Source organism: Mauremys reevesii, linkage group 2 (assembly GCF_016161935.1).
Source record: "Mauremys reevesii isolate NIE-2019 linkage group 2, ASM1616193v1, whole genome shotgun sequence".
Taxonomy (NCBI): Eukaryota; Metazoa; Chordata; order Testudines; family Geoemydidae; genus Mauremys; species Mauremys reevesii.
The window spans coordinates 202,937,849-202,956,077 of NC_052624.1; the positions used below are offsets into that span (position 1 = coordinate 202,937,849).

An 18,229-nucleotide genomic window follows, 5' to 3' on the forward strand; every position below is an offset into this window, starting at 1 on the left:
GAAATTGGAATATATCTCTTTTGACCCATGACTTTCCAGTGTACGCACTTAAGATCTCATTGTGATTCTGCCAAGCACATCAGTACAGATTGCTGAGAATGGCCTGACACTTTTGGCATTGAGAGAATTAAGTTGAGTCTTACTAACAGACAGTTGTTCCTCACATCACTTTACTTCTTAAGGCTTGTCACCAGGGAATAGATGATAGGAATCATATTAGAAATATTATGGCATAAACTGAGAAGCTTTGTGATCTTGTTGCTGTACTCACTGTCCTCCTCCTCTCTCTTCTCCTCCAGTTTATCCCTCTTAAGGGGCAGGACCATGTCTTATCTATGCTGTAATGTGCCTACCACACCTTTGGGCACTGCAAAATAATATTAATTAATAATGGCCTGGAAGTATTATTTATTTATTTGTTTCATTGATATATGGCATGTAACTAAAACACTATGCCCCATCTATATATTCAGTTATCTCCCCATATTAGCATAATTTTCAAATGGGAAGGCGCACATGTCTAATGATGTTTGTATACTAGAACTGGTTGGGAATTTTTCAGTGAATTTTTTCCAGTGGAAAATGCCAACTTGTTGACACTGAAACTTTTGATGGAAATGTATCTGTTACAATGAGGTTTTCATCAGAGAGGTTTCTCAGGCCCGTGGTATTGGGGGACAAGGAGGAAGAGAGGAGGGGAGAAGGTGTGTGTCCTGCCTGGTGGTTAGGGCAGTCACCTGCAGTGTGAGACCCAAGTTCATGTACCAACTCTGAATCAGACAGGGGTTTGAACGTGGGTCTCCCACATCCCAGTTGAGTGCATAACCCCTTGGCTATTCTGGAGTGTTTTCTTTAAACAAAAAATAATAATAATAAAGTTTGAAAGGTCTTGTTTTCAACAAAAACAGATTTCAAAAGCTCAACATTTTTTATTAAACAAAGTTCTTGTTTTATGGCCAGCCCTAATGTATACAGAAATTTTTGGAAATATATGAACAGTTATGCAAATCTGTGCCTTGTGGGTGGGAAGCATGTGTCTTCTTTTTTCTTGCTGTTTGCAGCAGGAGGTCTCTGATATAGGTGGTGGCATCTCTTCCAGAACTCATTCATATACTGTATAACAAGGGCCATATAAGTACCCAGTCATATAGCGTGAGATAATGTACAGTGACTCATTAAGATTTGATTGTGGCACTAAGGGGCAATGGAAGGGTTTGACATATGAAGCTCATCTATCCTAATACCGACAGGCAGGTAGCAAGGCCCCTCCCTTAGCCACCTCCTCATCACAGATTTGCATCGGATGCACTGGGATAAGAAGGTTCCCTGCAGTAGTACATATCACTCTCCAGCATCCTTTTTAGCAGCTGCCAGAGTAACAAGAAGCAGATTTTGCCATATTCTGTTCCGCTGCAGTTACAATGCTGTGGAGATTTCCTGAGTAGGTATAGGGTATCTACACAGAAGGGAAAAAAAAGGCTAGAGAAAGTAAAGGGCATTTTATAACAGCTAAAACATGAACCGTCCAACTTTGCACACAGCTAGCCAAACTTATTGCTCTTACCTTCACCTATACCCACTGAGCATAGTGGGACCCTGATCAGGGCTTTTGGGTGACACTTCAATAATAAAAGTGATTAGAGATCACATTTGGCCTTTCACAGTACCTTATCTGCCTTATTTTTATGTTTATTATACAATATAGCTACACATTAAAGGCAACTTCCATTCACACACATCTTCTTTAAAACACTTTAACTTGCAGCTGCTCTGTATTATTTGTCAAAGCTGCAACTGCATGGATCCTCCAGCTGAAACAGCGTCAGTTTTGACCTTGTGTGATAAATGAAAGGAGATGGGGATATCTCCCTTTTATGGACACCCAGCCAGCCAGTAGCTATAAAATCCCTCCTAGTAGCTGTTCTCTAATTGCTCTACCTCTAAAGGGTTAAAAAGTCTCACTGCAATGCATAGGTAAAAGGAAGTGAGTGCGCACCTGGCCAAAAGAGCCAATGAGAAGGCTAGAACGTTTTAAAATTGAACAAAGACTCGCCTTTTGTCTGTCTGTGGTGGCTCTACCTGCTGGAGAGGGGACAGGGCAGCAGTAATGCTGTAAGAAGCTTGGGATCAGGTATGAAATATCCTCAGTATCATACCTAGAAACTAATCATTTAAAACCCCAGATATGTAAGTAGATCAGGGAATGTCTAGGAGGACAAGATTAGGTTTATCCCTTTTATTTCTTTATGGCCTGTGGACTCCTCTGTGCTAAGCCCAGGTGCTTTTGTTTTGATTTTAACCTTTTAAGCTGGATCTCAAGAAAACTGTTCTTGATGCTTAATCCTTGTATTGCTCTTATAAAATCTAGCAATAGCCTGAGTTCCCAGATTTATTAATTAAAAAAAGAAAGAAAGAAAGAAAACACAATTTACCTTTTTTAAGAACAGAATTGAATTTTTGTGTCTTAACAAGTTTATGCACATGGTGTTTAATTAGCTGATGGCAACAGCTGATTTCCTTCTTTTTTCTTTCTCAGCTCTTCCCCAGAAGGGGGGCGAAAGGGCTTGAGGGTACCCCACAGGAAAGAACTCCCAAGTGCACCTTCCTAGGCTCTCAAAGGGGTTCTGCACTTGAGTGGTGGAAGCATCTACCCAGCCAAGGTCAGAGAAAAGCTGTAACCTTGGGAGTTTAATACCAGCCTGGAGTGGCCAGTATTAATTTTTAGAATCCTTGCGGGCCCCACCTTCTGCACTCAAAGTGCCAGAGTGGGGAATCAGCCTTGACAGCTTGCATGACTTTTAAATGACAGGACACTGAGCTGTCATAATGCAAATACATGTAAATATAACAGTTGTCGTATTATTTTTCTTAAGACAAAGATTTTTGTAGATTTAAATCCACCACTTACTCCCATGCAGAGATCTAGTCATTTAGATTGATATTAAAAAGTAAAGCAACAATGTGGGGAAAAACCTGGTGTTGTCTACTGTTTCAAACCAAATAGTTTTCAGATTTCTGCTAGAAAGTCTTGTTTTCCTTTCTTCTCAGTGTCTCAGTAGTAGGTTCTGTCTTTTGGATGTAATTAAAAAGCTATATAAAGCTTAAAGAAAAAAACAGCCAACTTCTATTATCTGTTGAATTCTGGGTTTTAGGAGAGTGGATCTGTTGGCTGGAGGAATAGACTAAATATTTGTTTGAAAGTATACAGCAACAGTGGCTATATAGCAAAGCACTTCATTTAATCTAGTGTTTAAAGCAAGTGACTAGTACAATGCCCTGGGGCTAGATCCTCAGCTGGCATAGGCAGCCATAGTTCCATAGTAGTAAATGGAGTTACTCCAATTTACACCAGCTATGGAGCTGGCCCCTGTGGTCTATGCCCTACAAATTTCCTTTGTGTTCTTGGACAAGTCACTTTAACATTTCATTTCCCCATCAGGAATAATTTTTTCCTACCTTTAAGTGCTCTGAAATCTTAAGAAGAAAATGTCAAGTAAGTGTAAAGTGTTACTTTGTTGTTGTTCATGTGCAAGCTACTCTTACCATTTCCAAAATGTTTTCTCAAACACTTGATGGTGAATTGTACAAGAGCCTTCATTCGCATTTGTTTGTTTGTTTGATTTACTTAAATCTAAAACAGTTTGAGACTTTAAATGGCCAGCTTTTGTGGAGTGACAGGTTGTAATGAATTTACTCCATGTTACTCAAAACACAATTTACTGTCATACGAAGTAGACTGAAATAATATCTACAGTGCTCTTTAGTCATGTTCATTATTTTAATGAAAAAAGTCAACAAGTACTAGAGTATTACTATTCTGCTTATATACATGTTGAATTTTACTAATAATGAAACTGTTCCGCTTCTATCTATGTTAAACTAAAAAATTGTGTGTGCGTATATATACACACAAAATAAAAGAAACAGAAGTATTCATGCTTAATATAAGAAGATTCTGCAAAGGGTCTAGCTTTGAGGGATGTGTAACACATGATGCAATGATGGTCAGAATGCTGCTTGAATTCTGTGTAGTATGAACTTTAGATATGACTAAATAACATAACAAGGCATAACTAACGAGTGTGCATTGCCACACAGGCAGATCACAAAAAGGGGTCTTTTGCCTTGCAAACCTTATGCTTAGAGTAGGAAATAATTTGAGTTCTTAAGATCTAGCCCAAAATTTGCTGAGTGTCTCCTGCTATGTGTGGAATATTTATCACTCCCATTAGTCTCAATGGGAAGTGCAGGTGCTCAACAGTTTACAGGAGACACTTTAGTGCCTCAGAGAATCTGGCTCTCACGCAGCATAATACAGCTTAAATACCCATTAGTAAATAAAATATGCATTGATCAACCTTAGAATTGATTGATTTAGGTTTCATGCTCCTAGTAGTGTTGGCTGTTGAACTGTAATATCACTCACTATTGTAACAGTTTTACTTCAGCTGTTTGTTCATTAATAGAAACTGTTCGCCTCCAGGTCACCAGTTTTATCTGGCTCAGAATTACAGCATTTGAAAGTTGCTATAAACTCATGGCTCTCTTGGACTCAATGTACTTCATAAGGGGCATATACCCATATAACAAAACCATCACCACAACTGGTACAATCTCAGCAGATAGCCAGGTTCTAAATGAGCATCAAAAACTAGCTATCCTCTCATAGAGGAGGTCTGGGCTGAGAAATGTCAGTGGGATTCTGGAGAATCCTGCGCTTTCACTTTCCTAACTCAGTCCAGCTCCGGTGATGGTAATGGGAGTTTTCCGTTGACTTCTGTGGGTGCTGGATCAGCCCGCCCCTGTATGTAAACATAAAAGAAGGACTTCATGGAGCCAATCCACACACATGCCTTTGCTCCATCATCCACAGGTTTCAAACCTGCTTAAGGGAGTATTTTGGGCCCTCTTGTTACTACTGTTGCGTATAGAGAAGGCTATAGTTCTAGTGCAGTATAAGCTCAGAATATATTAAGTGCCAGTATTTGTGAGATAGAGGAAAGCTTCTAAGCTACCCCTTGAATGTTACATCTATTGATTTATTTTTAACTCCACATCGAGACCAGAATTTTTATAGGAGGCAAATTAGCCCAGTTCAACAGATTTTGTACAGTTCCAAATCAATGGTTTTGAAAGGTTTGTAGGTTAAGGTAAATCAATATTGGCTTCATAACTTGATTATACCAAAGAGGGTTTATTTTAAATGTTGCTGTACCTTAAAATTGATGAAAATGTTCTTTTGTTATCCATAGAAACGTTCCAGAGGTCAAATATTGTTTGACAAAGTATGTGAACATCTAAATCTTTTGGAAAAGGACTACTTTGGGCTAACATACAGAGACATGGAAAACCAAAAGGTAAAAAAGACACATCAGCCAGGGTTTTCTTGAATTAAAAGGAAGTAGAATGAAAATCAACAGAACTGGAATCTTGCTAACTGGCATTGATCTTGAGTTTGCATGGGATAAGATATGTGGCCATCAGATTTTTTTTTCCCGGTGATCAGTTACCTATAATCCAGAACTGATGTTTTAGTTTTACCTCCCAAAGGATGCGTCTTTATTTAATGCCATCTCCTTTTTAATTGTTTGTGCCTCCCAAGAACAGGAACAATGTTCTCCTGTCTTCCTTTTGCCTTGGTTATTTATGATGTAAGAGAAGTGAATCATGTAGCTTTTCCCTTTCTAGTATGGTTTGTTCCAATACTGCCTTGAAAGTCAGATTTACATTCATAAATATATTTAATTCTAAAAACAGTTTATTTAATGTTAAGGTTGTGACACAAACAGGCAGAAGTTAATTCACTATTGCTGCTAATTCTCTTTCAAGACTCATGTTATCTTTACCTGAGCATTATTGCTCAATTAGTACTGGGATACAATTATCTAAGATCCATGCAACATATACATTGTACACATGTTAGGACGAGATAAGGAGCATCAAAGGACCCTCTAAATATTTTTTAAAGTATTTTGTTAACTCCCTTTTGATATGTCTTGGTTAAAATGTATATTATAAAAGAGTCCTCTAACAGGTTTTCATATAAGTATGTGGTGGTTTTCTCTCTTAGTGAGAACCCTTGCTTTCTATATTTATGGATTTTTTAAAATGAGGATTTTGGCACTAATGCAAAAAGCAATTGAGCAGGTGCTTAGTTCCATCCTGATTCAAGAAAGCACTTAAGCGCGTACTTAACTTAAAGTTAAAGCTCAAGGTAAGCATGTGCTTAACTTATTTCCTGAACAGTCATGCTTTCCTGAAGTGGGGCCAAAATAAGTGTGTATTTAGAAATCCTGTCAGATTACTAATAATAATGATGATCAATATTTATAGATCTCAAGTTACTTTACAAAAGTGTCTAGAATAAGTCAATAATTAATTTAAAACACATGTACATGATAGTGTCAGAGCAATAGTTTATTTTTAATTTCTACGTATATTTTTAAATTTTACAATGTAAAAACAGCTTGTTCATCCTTCCACCACCCCCTATTCTCGCTCCCCCCCACTCCACCCCAACACAGGAAAAACATCTTCCAGGCTGAAGATCTTTATGCTTTATAAGAATCCACATCAAATTTTTCCATCTGAGTTACCTGAGTTACAAATATCTGAAAACAAGGCTTTAAAAAGAAACCCTGAGGCAATCTTAATTGTGGTGGCATATTATACTCTTGTAGCCTCATACTTTGGAGTACAGACTAATTGATTCTGAGCAGCTGCCAGCTGATTAAGGAAAGGCGGGGTAAGGTGCAAGGGTTGTTCTGAGGTTTGTTTGATTTGGGTTTTTGCTATATTTGTTTACCTTTCCTTGGAGAAAGTGGAATTTTTCCTAGGGGGTTAACAAACTGCTTTTGTTATGAATGATATACATATTAAATATTAATTTGCATTGGATAAGACAATGCTGAAGTTCAGGGACATAACCTCCCAATATCTGAGAGAGAAAAACAGGTACAAAGCAGACTAGACTGTGGATTTTAAACCATGCCGCCTGCTGAAATGGTTAGTGATACTATGCTGCAGTAAGATATCCCAAGCAGAGTTGTGATGCAGCCACAATTCCGCCTTGACTGCCAGAGAGCATGCACTGCAGTGGCTGTTCCCCATCCTTTCAACTGCTGTATTGTACAGTTCTCTCATACACCTGACTAGCTCTGCTGGTCAGTGTGGATGATGGCACTGCACAGAACATCTCACCCTTTTGGATAGCTAGCACTGGAAGAAATCCTAGCAAGGGACAATGTCTGAACTCCTCAATGGATTAAAGCCTGATTCCTGCACTGAAGCACAAATAAAGGAGAGGCTCATGTCCTCTTCCTCCTCTTTATGTACCTAAGCAGGGCCAGACTCTTCAGTCCCTCCAGCCTTTCAAGGTTTAAGCAAACAAGAGCCTCCTGGTGTGCTAATGAAAGGTCAGTGGACATGCTATTAGAGGGTGCCTGTGTTCTAACCTAGTCTGCAGGTTCCTGTGATCTAAGAAGTTCTTATAACAACAAAACCCTTCAAGGAATCAAGGAAATGTATTAGCATAAAATAATTGCTGTAGCTACAGTATTCCAAAGGAAAGAGATGGAGCAAGAAGTTAATTTAGCCAACAAATGTGGCATTTGATGCTGAGTTTTTAAAAGGCCACTGAACACATTTAACGTTACTTTGTCTCATTTCAGTGCTGTTAATATCAATGTTTAAAAATAATTTTCACTGTATTTTTAGTTAAATTAAAAAAAATTTCTTTTCAGAACTGGTTGGACCCTGCAAAGGAAATCAAAAAGCAGATCCGAAGTAAGTTGTAATCAATCATGTGTCTGTGTGAGGCAATCTGGGAAATGTTTTAATATGGAGAGCAGTGTTGATAATATGAAATACTTTTGAACAAAATTAAAACATTTATTGAAAAATAACTTTACATTTCTGTGTATAAAATTGGAAATGCAGCTTTCCCTGGTATTCCACGTTGTTTGCATGTAATAATGGTGTGAGAAAAGTCCTACATACTCATACAAAAGAGTTTCATGTTAACACACTTTCCCAGCTTGAGAGAACGTATTGCCAATATAAGTGACTTTATATAAAGCAGCAGTAACTACTGAGAGATCATCATCCAGGTAGGACCCTACTAAGCACACTGACACAACACATATGGTTTAAGGCCTCCAGATGCAACTTCATTTATGAACCAAGTTAACCTGGTACTTAACTATTAATTTATTGCCCAACAAATAAATCCACCAAGCAAACTAATGGTTACCCAAAAAAGATTCAAACTCACTCCAAGCTGTGTGTCACCCCATGGCCATCTCCTTCTGAGAGAAATTAAACTCTTCACTAGAAGTGCCCCACACTATATACCTGCTATTATCTTGCCCAGTGCTCTGGGTGCCTTTCGGACATTAAAAATAATATCCCCCTTAAAAGATCCAAAAAATTACTACCCATCCACCTATGTCATCTGCCTTCACCAAAACACATGTTTATAATTATATCAGGACTCTGCTGGACCAAGCAGGGAAGTGGAGGATGACCTGACCCCAAATGTGACAATCTATCTAACCTGCTGTAAGGCACAGAGACCCAGAAAGAGTGGAGGACAAAGACAATTGAACTCCACTTAACTGCGCCATAATAACATATTGCCTCAGTGGGAGATTCCTGTCCAATGTAGTGTGTAGGGGTGGATCACTGCAAGCGAAGCTCTCTGGCTGGCAGCCTGTAGAGCAGGAATATTCCTCACCCACACATGTGGTTCTTTAAATGCCCTCACCCCCTGGGCCTGAGTTACCAGTTAGAATGACCAGTGGGGTGCAAACCTACCAATCACTTGCAGGCCTGAGCTCCAACCTCAAAGACTGGTACTGAATGGGGAAGGAATAGAGGGGAGCAGCTAGTTGGAGAAGTCTCCGTGAATATTGCACTCCCTCTTCAAGAGAAAACATCACTTTTATCATTAAGCCCCATCTCAAATGTTAAGTTTCATATTATTTATTCAGGTCTGTTTCTGAGTCTGTAGAAGAAGAATTGTTGGATGTTTTTCTTCATCTTTTTTTTACCCTCCAACAAAATCAATCAGTTGGTCAGGATCATGAAATATAAATGTCTCATTGCTAAAAACAACTTGACATTTACAGAGAGGGAAAAGTCTAAACTCAGCATTAAGCAATATAATCTTTGGGGCCTGGGTCACAAGACAACAATTTATATCTTTGAATTACTGTCATTTGGGTCACATCTGGAAACACTGCTGGCCTCACATACCAAAACACGTAACTGTGTTAGTACAGATATCCCTCTACCCAAAACATCTTTGTCTCATTCCTGCATTTCTCCAATAATTTGAACTTTGTTCCTAAGGTGACTTACTGCTTCACAAGGAGAATCAATTTTCTGCTTCATGTGAATATTTTAAAAGGCTCAGTTGTTAAATTTAGCTGTATGCTGTGTTAGTAATCCAAAAATGTTTTGAAGGGACCCTGTGTCAAGGCTCCTAGGCTCAAAATGTGACCTACCTTTCTTTTCCTCCAATAGCTCTTTGGAAACCTGTTGTAATGTTTATAAATGTGATTTTATTTTGGCAAGAAAACTTCAGTATTCTCCTCCACACACCTTATAAATAATCACTTTCAGCAGCCTAGCATTTACAAGGAATTACATCTGGTAGTTTGTGTTTCTAGGATCAGGCCCTAAAATACTAGGTTACCATTTCAAGATTCAAAGGATTAATTTAAACTTAGTGTGGAAAATTTCCCTTAATCATTATGAAAAATATTCTAACTTCACCTTTTCCAAATTATCCTAGATATTATATATACTATCTAAAAATGAAGTGCAATGAAAAATAATTGAAATCTGTGTTCCATTGTGTAATTGTTAATAGGATACTGAAAAGTTATCACGAAAAAAAAAAAGTACTTTGATAACAATACATAGTATGTAGATTGTTGAGTGCAGCAGGCCAAACATATATATAGTTGATTGCAATGTATTTAACGTGTGTCTTAGCTAAGAGCTAGACAATGAAAGATTGTGACAGCAAGAGACTAACCAGGGCAGAAAAGGCTAGTCCTACAGTTGACACTGGGAACAGTTAAAGTTGTCATAGATGATGGTGTTAATTTGTTTGGTTCAGATAATTCTGTTAAGAACTTTGGAATAGTAAAACTATCTTACAAGTTATCTATTTCATGAATGATTAAAACCACAATCGTATTGAATACTGATGAGAATATAGGACAAATGTCTGCTTTCAGGAGTGCTTGGTTCCACTGCAGGCAGGAGGAAATCCAAGCCAGTATTTGAGAAAAGAATTTGCCCAACACTGTTTATAGAGTTTCTGGGTCTGATTCTCCTCACACCAGTTGAAAACCATTGACTTCAATAGAGTTATTCTTGATTGAAACCAGCATAAGCAAGAGGAGAATCAGGCCTGTTATACTTTTTTTTCTTACAGAATCATACTCCTGAGGCACACAATATGGATTTAATTTATATCTTGTTTGTCAGGGGCATCTTCTCTCTCCCTTCTTTCTCAAACGAGGGTGTGTATCCAAAAATTTCACAGAGGATTTGGGGCTATCTTCCTCTGTATTAAATTTCAACCTCTTTTAGCATATGCAATCTATGTTCTCGAATAGATTCAGCAAATTAAGGCCCTGATTCTGCAATGAGATCTGTACAGCTGAAGAGCTGAAGGACCTGAAATCAACAGGGCCTTCTGCATGAGGCAAGGAATGAACCACACAGATCTCATAGTAGGCCCTAAACAAACAGTCCCAAATACATGATCAAGAAAACTATATGGAATTTTAAGGCAATTTAAAAGTAGCATGTGCAATATAGTCAACATTAACACTTCCTTTCTTCTATCCAGCATAAAATCCAGTAGTAGAAGTTGACACACCTTCAAAACATACATTCATCACAATTTAGACAATGCAAAATACCTGTTAGTTGTGTTAGAATGAAAGGATACACTGTAGAGTTTATAAAGAGGAGTCCTATTTCACATAGTGCCCACAAAGAATCTGTAGCCCTCATTATACAACAAGTGTGTTGGACATTTTTTTTAAAGTGTATTTTTCAGTTCAGTGCTGTATTTTAATAGGTTATCATATTTTAAAGCATCAGGTTCTCTTGATGTCCATTTCTCAATTCCCGCAGTAATGTCACCTCAGGTATTGGTTGTGTGCAGTGGGGTGATCAAGTAATATAGGGTCTCTGTAGTAGTAATATAGGTGTAGTAGTAATATAGGTGAAGAGCTATGTAATTAATTCAACAGAATCTTGGTTGCTGATAGGCTCCACCAGAGGTGTGTGGGGGTGGGGGAGGGGGCTTGTGTGTGTGTGGTTTTTTGTTTTGTTTTGTTTTTTTGCTTGCTAGTTAGCCAAGCATTTGGCTTTTTTATCAGTGCCATTTATTAAACATGAGACATCAGTTTTATCTTCTAGGAATCCTTATCCCCTTAAATTTTCCCTAGTTTTTTGGAATGTTCTTGGTATTTTTTTTTATCTATAGTATTGAAAAGTAGGGTCCTATTAAAAATGTCTCATAAGATGTGTAAAGTTATTGCCTGTGACATGAGTTATCTAAAGTACTATATTAGTAATATTTACCTAGTGTTAAAAATTTGGGTCCATTTTTTTCATTAATGGCTTCTAAATTTGTCCTTGCAATTTTATCTGTATGATAATTTATGCCAGCTAAAGAGACAGTGTGTGCGCTAAAACAGCATTCAGACACTGCTGAGTGGGGGGTTATAGACTAATAGAATTACCTATTTTGCACATAATTGTGGTCACATATTTAAAGCCCATTTTCATTTTTAGCCTGTGGTGTTTCCAATGCTTATCTCCATGTTTTGTTTTCTTTTTATTTTATTTCTATAGGCTACTTTTTAATATATCTAATCTCAGTAAACAGACTCTTGCTCAATTTTCAGGGCATTAGAAATAAATTACTGTTCACTATGCAAGAAAAGAACTGTAGGCCTCGAACTGTAACTGTGAGAAGTAGGAAGGTATTTTAAATATTGTATACAAGAAGAAGACTATAAAACCTGTCATTACTGAATATTTGACTGGAATATTTCCTAATTTATCTTTTAGATTGCTAGTAACCTAACAGTGTGAACATCTTCATTTGTACTTGTGTAGGCAATTTCAATGAACCTGTGGGTTTTTTTCAGGTGGTGCTTGGCAGTTCTCCTTTAATGTGAAATTCTACCCTCCAGATCCTTCCCAGCTGTCTGAAGATATTACCAGGTATTTGAAAGGATAAATACCTTTCCAAAAGTGCTTTTAAACACATTTTTGACAACAGTGACATTCTGTCTGGAAGCATGAATGTTTTTGTTTTACTATCAGCCGCCTTCTAATTATGAGCTAATGGGAAATAATTGATGTTCTATTAGTAGAGAAAAGGTTAATAGTTGGGGGTTTTATTCATTGTTTTGACTTCCAAACTAGAAGACTTTCACGTTTGATAAACTGATACCAAAATCAGGCTTTCTCAATACGTATTTCTAATGAGAAGAATTAATTCTAGCTTCAGAGTTCACAAACATTACAGTACCTAGGCTTGCCTATTATTGTTTTGTTGGGTCCGCTAGACACTGTGTGACACAAATACAACTATAATCATCAAACTGGACATGAACATGAACCAGAATTTCAAAAGTAAACATTACTTACCTCTCTCCCTCAATTATGTGTTTTCAAATTTAAATCCCCAGCTCTAAGCCTGTTCCCATGGTTTTGGTTCAGGGTTGATCCAAACCCAGAAGTGGGTTAATTCCCAGCTTTATTTTTGGATACAGCCCAAAGTAGCAGGAATTCACATCAATTGGTCTCATGAGACTTCTGCCATTTGAGGTGCCAAAATTTCACAAGAACAGCTCAGGATGCCTTTGAATCTAAATCCTATCCTTGGTTCACCCTCAAAACCAAGTCCCGAACTAGAGCCTAGCCTAATCTAATTTCTGGTAGTCCCTTCTCACCGTGAAGGACCTTTTGGGGGCTAAGTGACCCTGGCTGGCTGTCCCTGTGGTGCAGCACCCTTCTGCTGACTTTTTGACCCAGTCATGCAGTGCAGTCTAACGCATTCTGCATCCCAGTCTCATGCAGTCTGGGCTGTTGTGAGATTTGGAAAAGACACCAGGCTGCAATGTTCACTTACACAAGTAGAAAGGCCCAGAGCTGCAGGGAATTATGGGGCCTCAAACAAAATATAAAACTGTGGCTCCCCTGTAAACCATTATTTGCACAAACTTTTCTCCCATTCTGTTTCTCCCCCTCTATCTTCTACTTCTTAGTTTCCCCTCTATCGTCTTTTTGTTTTTAACCAGATTGTTCACTTGCAATTTATACTTTTCTTTTGTCCAATTCAGCCTACCCTTTTTTTCACCCCACTGTTGCCAACCACCAAAATCATGAGTCAGACCCCAAAAAATCATGAGATTGGCCCCAAAATCATTCATTTCTTTAAAGTTTGAGCTATTTTCTGACTTTAACTCCCCCACATCATCCTCATCATGATGGAGAAATGCGATTTTAGCCACCTCATCTCTACAGCAATTAATTCTGCTCCCCCACCCTTCCGTCACATTTGCTCCAGACCCACATCAACTCCGCCCATACAGTTCTTCACTCTGACCCTCCTTTGCTCCAAAGCTGCTCCTCCTGTAACTGTGGAGGAGGTTCTCCCCATTGCTAGCCCTGGTGCAGCAGCATTAGAGAGGAGTAGAGGTGGGAAGAACCAATTACTTTTCACAGGAGGGGGTTGGAGGAGAAAGGATCAATCCCACAATGAGCAGCTGGGGTCTCTCTGCTCCCGCCTCCCTGGCCCCCTTGTGCAAATGGTATTGCCTGTTTCCTCTCTGCTCCTGGGGGGGTGAGGGGGAGAAGAAAGCATTGCCCACCTGCCTCCTGTAGCAGCCCTGATTGGCTGCTCTTCCCCAAAAGGTGGCTAGTGAGAGAGGGCTTTTTTCCACTAGGCAGGACTGAAAATGGCTAGGGCTTGAGGTTTTTTCCTTCATAGTGAGATTGGCTGTAAAAGGATAAAATCGGGTCAGTGGTAATAAATTGCCAGTAGTTGGCAACAGCATCTTCCCTCTTTCCCCAGGAGGAAGAGGGGACTGCAGAGGAAGATTAGAGTCAGCATGGCCTATTCCTCCAGTGCCTTCTAGAGTTTCTCTGAGTATGTCTACACAGCAAAGAAAACCTGCAGCTGGCCCATGCCAGCCAACTCGGGCTCACAGGGCTGCAGGGTCATTTCGCTGCTGTGTGGACTTCTGGGCTCGGGTTGGAGTCCGTGCTCTAGGACCCTGCTCACTCTTGTTATTTGAGCCTTCAATCACTTGCTGCTTGATGTTAGCATCTAGCAGCCCCAGATGAGATTGGGGCCCCATCATGGTAGGCACTGCATGGAAATATATGAGAGGCAGGCACTGGTTCAGAATTTACAATCTAACTAGGCAATACAGGCAAAGGGTGGGAGAAAGGAAGACTTATGATCCTCATTATACATATGGGGATTCAGATGCAGGGATTAAGCAATTTGCCCAAGGTCTCACTGTAAATCTGTAGTAGGGTCATGATTTTCTCCTAGTCCTGTGCCTTAGCCACTAAACCCCACTTCCTTTCTAGTTCCTCTGAAACTATTTTCAGTTTCTTCTATCTGGCCCTCACATTGCATTATTAATGGGATCATTTTTAGCAGCATAGTTGCCCTTATGGGAAATAGTAATTTGTTGTTTTTGCTTTTTAGCTAATCAGTTAACTGATATTTCTAAAGTGCTTATTAGAGAAAATTATAAATCAAATAAGATGAATTGCTCAGGATATCTGAATGACAGTAGATACCTTAGTATAGTTAATATCTAATGGGGAATTTTCTCTGTAATTTATACCAGAGGTTCTCAACCCTGTGGGGCCATGAGCAGGTTCCAGGGGGTCCACCAAGCCTGGCTGGCATTAGACTCTCTAGGGTCCTGGGCAGAAAGCCAAAGCCCTGCCACGTGGGACTGCAGCCTGGGGCCACAGACCGAAGCCTGAGCAACTTAGCTTTGCGATGCCTCCTGTGGTTTGGGGCCCCAGGCAATTGCCCTCCTTGTGATCTCCTAACACCAGCCCAGGTCTTTATATGCAGAAAAACAATTGTTGCAGCACAGCTGGGCCAGGGAGTTTTTATAGCGTATTAGGGGGCCTCAGAAAGAAAAACTTTGAGAACTGCTGACTTATAGTATAGTTATAAAACTCAGAGAGTAGCCTACTTCATCAATGAATCTCGAAGTGCTTTACGAAGATTAGTTATTTAAGAGTTAGCACTCATTTGTTACATAGGCAAGCATTTATCCCAGTTTTACACGTGGAGGAACTTGGGCATAAATTGGGTGTTTTGCTCAAGGACTGTCAGTGGTAGAGTCAGGAAAAGACCCCAGAAATTCTTACTACTGACTGAACCACATCGCTTCTCTAAAAGTGCTGGAAGAACTCCTATAAACTCTTGCTCTTATTTTTTGTAGGTACTACCTCTGCTTGCAGCTGAGAGATGACATAGTGTCTGGACGGCTGCCTTGTTCTTTTGTTACTCTTGCTCTTTTGGGGTCCTATACCGTTCAGTCGGAACTTGGAGATTATGATCCTGATGAATATGGAAGTGATTATGTCAGTGAATTCCGGTTTGCACCAAATCATACTAAAGAACTGGAAGACAAAGTAATCGAGCTGCACAAGAGCCACAGGTGAGCAGTGGACCTCCACTCAACTTCCACTCAACTTTGGAGCTTGAGCATCCTCCATGTGAAATATTAGAATCTGCTGCAAAATGTTATTTTGAGGGAACTAACAGTTCTGCACAGGTCTTTTGGAGGAGTGAGACTGTTTTGCTAGCAAAAAAATGTTCTTTAGCATGGAAGATAACAATGCAAAGTGTGTGATGGCTTCTAGCTAAATTCTGACAATGTGTTTCCCATGTACTGAAGTTTATTCCATACTATGCTTGCTCAAAACTGATACTAGTAATGACTGTTTTTCTTCAGGGGAATGACACCTGCAGAGGCTGAGATGCATTTCTTGGAGAATGCCAAAAAACTATCCATGTATGGAGTGGATCTACATCATGCCAAGGTCTGGACTATGATTAAAAACTCTTTGTTTCATATTATGGGGCCCATTTCTATACCCCTTCTCAGCTTGACTAGTAATTTATTTCACAAGGTCCTGTTGATTTAATTTTTCTTTCTGATTTCAGTGGAAAAGCTTGTAGATTAAGTAACTACAAGGTGAGCAAAAGTGACAGAAATAGGCCCAAAGTGATTAGTGTGTAATGATGTAAACGCAGCTACATTTTGTAGTTTTTGCAGAATTTAACTAGTTGACTCCAGTTCCATCAACTGTTGGTACTCATGGTTCAAAAAGTCTGTCTAGCTGATTAAACAAACAAATCTTTTTTGAAAGCTGTGATCTGAGAAACAGTTAATGTAATGAGCCTCAAAGCTATTGACTGGATTTGTTTGAAAAATATGCATGCATTTTTATCAGAAGACATCCAGACAATGATAGATTATTTCATTCAGCTGAATTTTCCAATTTAATAAAGTCAATTATGGTGTTTTATCTAGACAAGCAGACCACTTCTAACACTGCAAAAGTACTTTGAAGCACTTTGTTAACCATATTGGAACTTAATCAGATTGGTAGTAATAAAGGGACTGACGGTTAGCTCTCATTGAAAGAAGTGTATTTGTTTCAGTTAGCCCAATGAATAGGAACTCTCTTGGAATCAATCTGCCATGATGAAACTGTCTCTAAAATCATCAGCTAACTTAGGTACATTCACAGATCAAGAGGTACTCACTCAATGTGGTTGATCAGAGATCTCCAGTCATTTCGTAGTCTTGTGGAGGGGGTTGTTTTTTAAATTTTTCTGCTTCACTATTCAGAAAAAGATTCATAGATTCCAGCAACTGTAGAGTGAAGTCAGTAAATGTCCTTGGCAAATTGATGCTGGACAGAAGACCAGAGCTTTGGAAGAGCACCAAACTTTTTGTGAAGGGTCAAATTACTGTAGAGCCATTTCCATTCTGCATCAGAACCTTTCAACAGCTGAGATAAATATGCTACTTGGATCTTGAAAGGGCCTTCATCCATGTGCATGAGGCATTTTGTAGGAACTGTGTGTGTGTATTACAGACTTCAAGGTACTCCTTTGTAGTCTATTAATTGTCTACACTGAAAATGAAAACGCTGTCTATGGCTCAATGGACAGCGTTCTCCCAATAGGTATGCTGTTGCTTTTCTTGTCTCTTGCATGTATGCTCAAGATCTTGAGGCACATTTGGAGCAAAGCTAGAACTGGAATAGGAAATGTCACTCCTTTCTTTGTAGCATTTTAACATCCTCCATCACTCAGAGGGAGAGCAGAAAAGAACATTTGTGAGTTCTTATGCAAAATCTGTTTTGGTCTTTGATACCAAAAGTTAGTTACTTTGCAATAGGGCCTAGTTATTCTCTCAAAAAAATTATGTAATGCTGGAGAAATGCTAGTAACTAGAAGAGTGCAACTATTGAATATCAGAGGGGTAGCCGTGTTAGTCTGGATCTGTAAAAGCAGCAAAGAATCCAGTGGCACCTTATAGACTAACAGACGTTTTGCAGCATGAGCTTTCGTGGGTGAATACCCACTTCGTCGGATGCAAGACTATTGAAGTAACCTATTCTGTGCAACAAAGACCTTGTTACCCAGTTTTATCTGACAGAGAATGAAAAACAAAAAGGATCAGGGCAAAACTTTCAGTAAAATTGATGTGTATTTATATCAAAGCTGCTTACTGTCTAGAGAAGATATCATAATAAAAGCTGCATCAATGTGCTGAAGGCTGCAAACAGTCACTAAGTTAATTATTCTGTTCCTTGATTAAGCACTCTCCTTGAAAACTGGACTGACAGTTGTGTTTATAAATGGGAATTAATATTTTGATGTTAATTATGTAAGTCGCATACATATGCAAAACTGTACAAGTATGTGTAATGTATTCTCCAATGTGGCTACGACCTTGCTGCTCGTTAGAGCTGCCTTTGGTAGTCTCTTCACCCCTATACTAAGAACCAGAGTCTGCCACTCATTACTCAATGTGAGTAAACCTGCTTCCTCAAGTGCTCCCATTTAAATCAGCTGGACTGCTTGGGGAATGGAGGTGGCAGGATCTGGGCCTGAATGCAGGTATAACTGGTA

At 39.1% G+C, this 18,229-nt stretch overlaps 1 protein-coding gene across 25 annotated transcripts in view; it reads left to right on the top strand.

Moving 5' to 3' along the window:
• EPB41L3 (erythrocyte membrane protein band 4.1 like 3) overlaps nt 1–18,229 on the top strand; it is a 201,346-nt gene that overhangs the window by 144,879 nt on the left and 38,238 nt on the right. For all 25 annotated transcript variants that reach the window (XM_039521897.1, XM_039521898.1, XM_039521903.1 and 22 more), the window contains 5 exons: nt 5,253–5,357; nt 7,743–7,785; nt 12,183–12,258; nt 15,519–15,737; nt 16,035–16,122. In XM_039521897.1, coding sequence (XP_039377831.1) covers nt 5,253–5,357; nt 7,743–7,785; nt 12,183–12,258; nt 15,519–15,737; nt 16,035–16,122 — 531 coding nt within the window. The remainder of the gene's footprint in view (nt 1–5,252; nt 5,358–7,742; nt 7,786–12,182; nt 12,259–15,518; nt 15,738–16,034; nt 16,123–18,229) is intronic.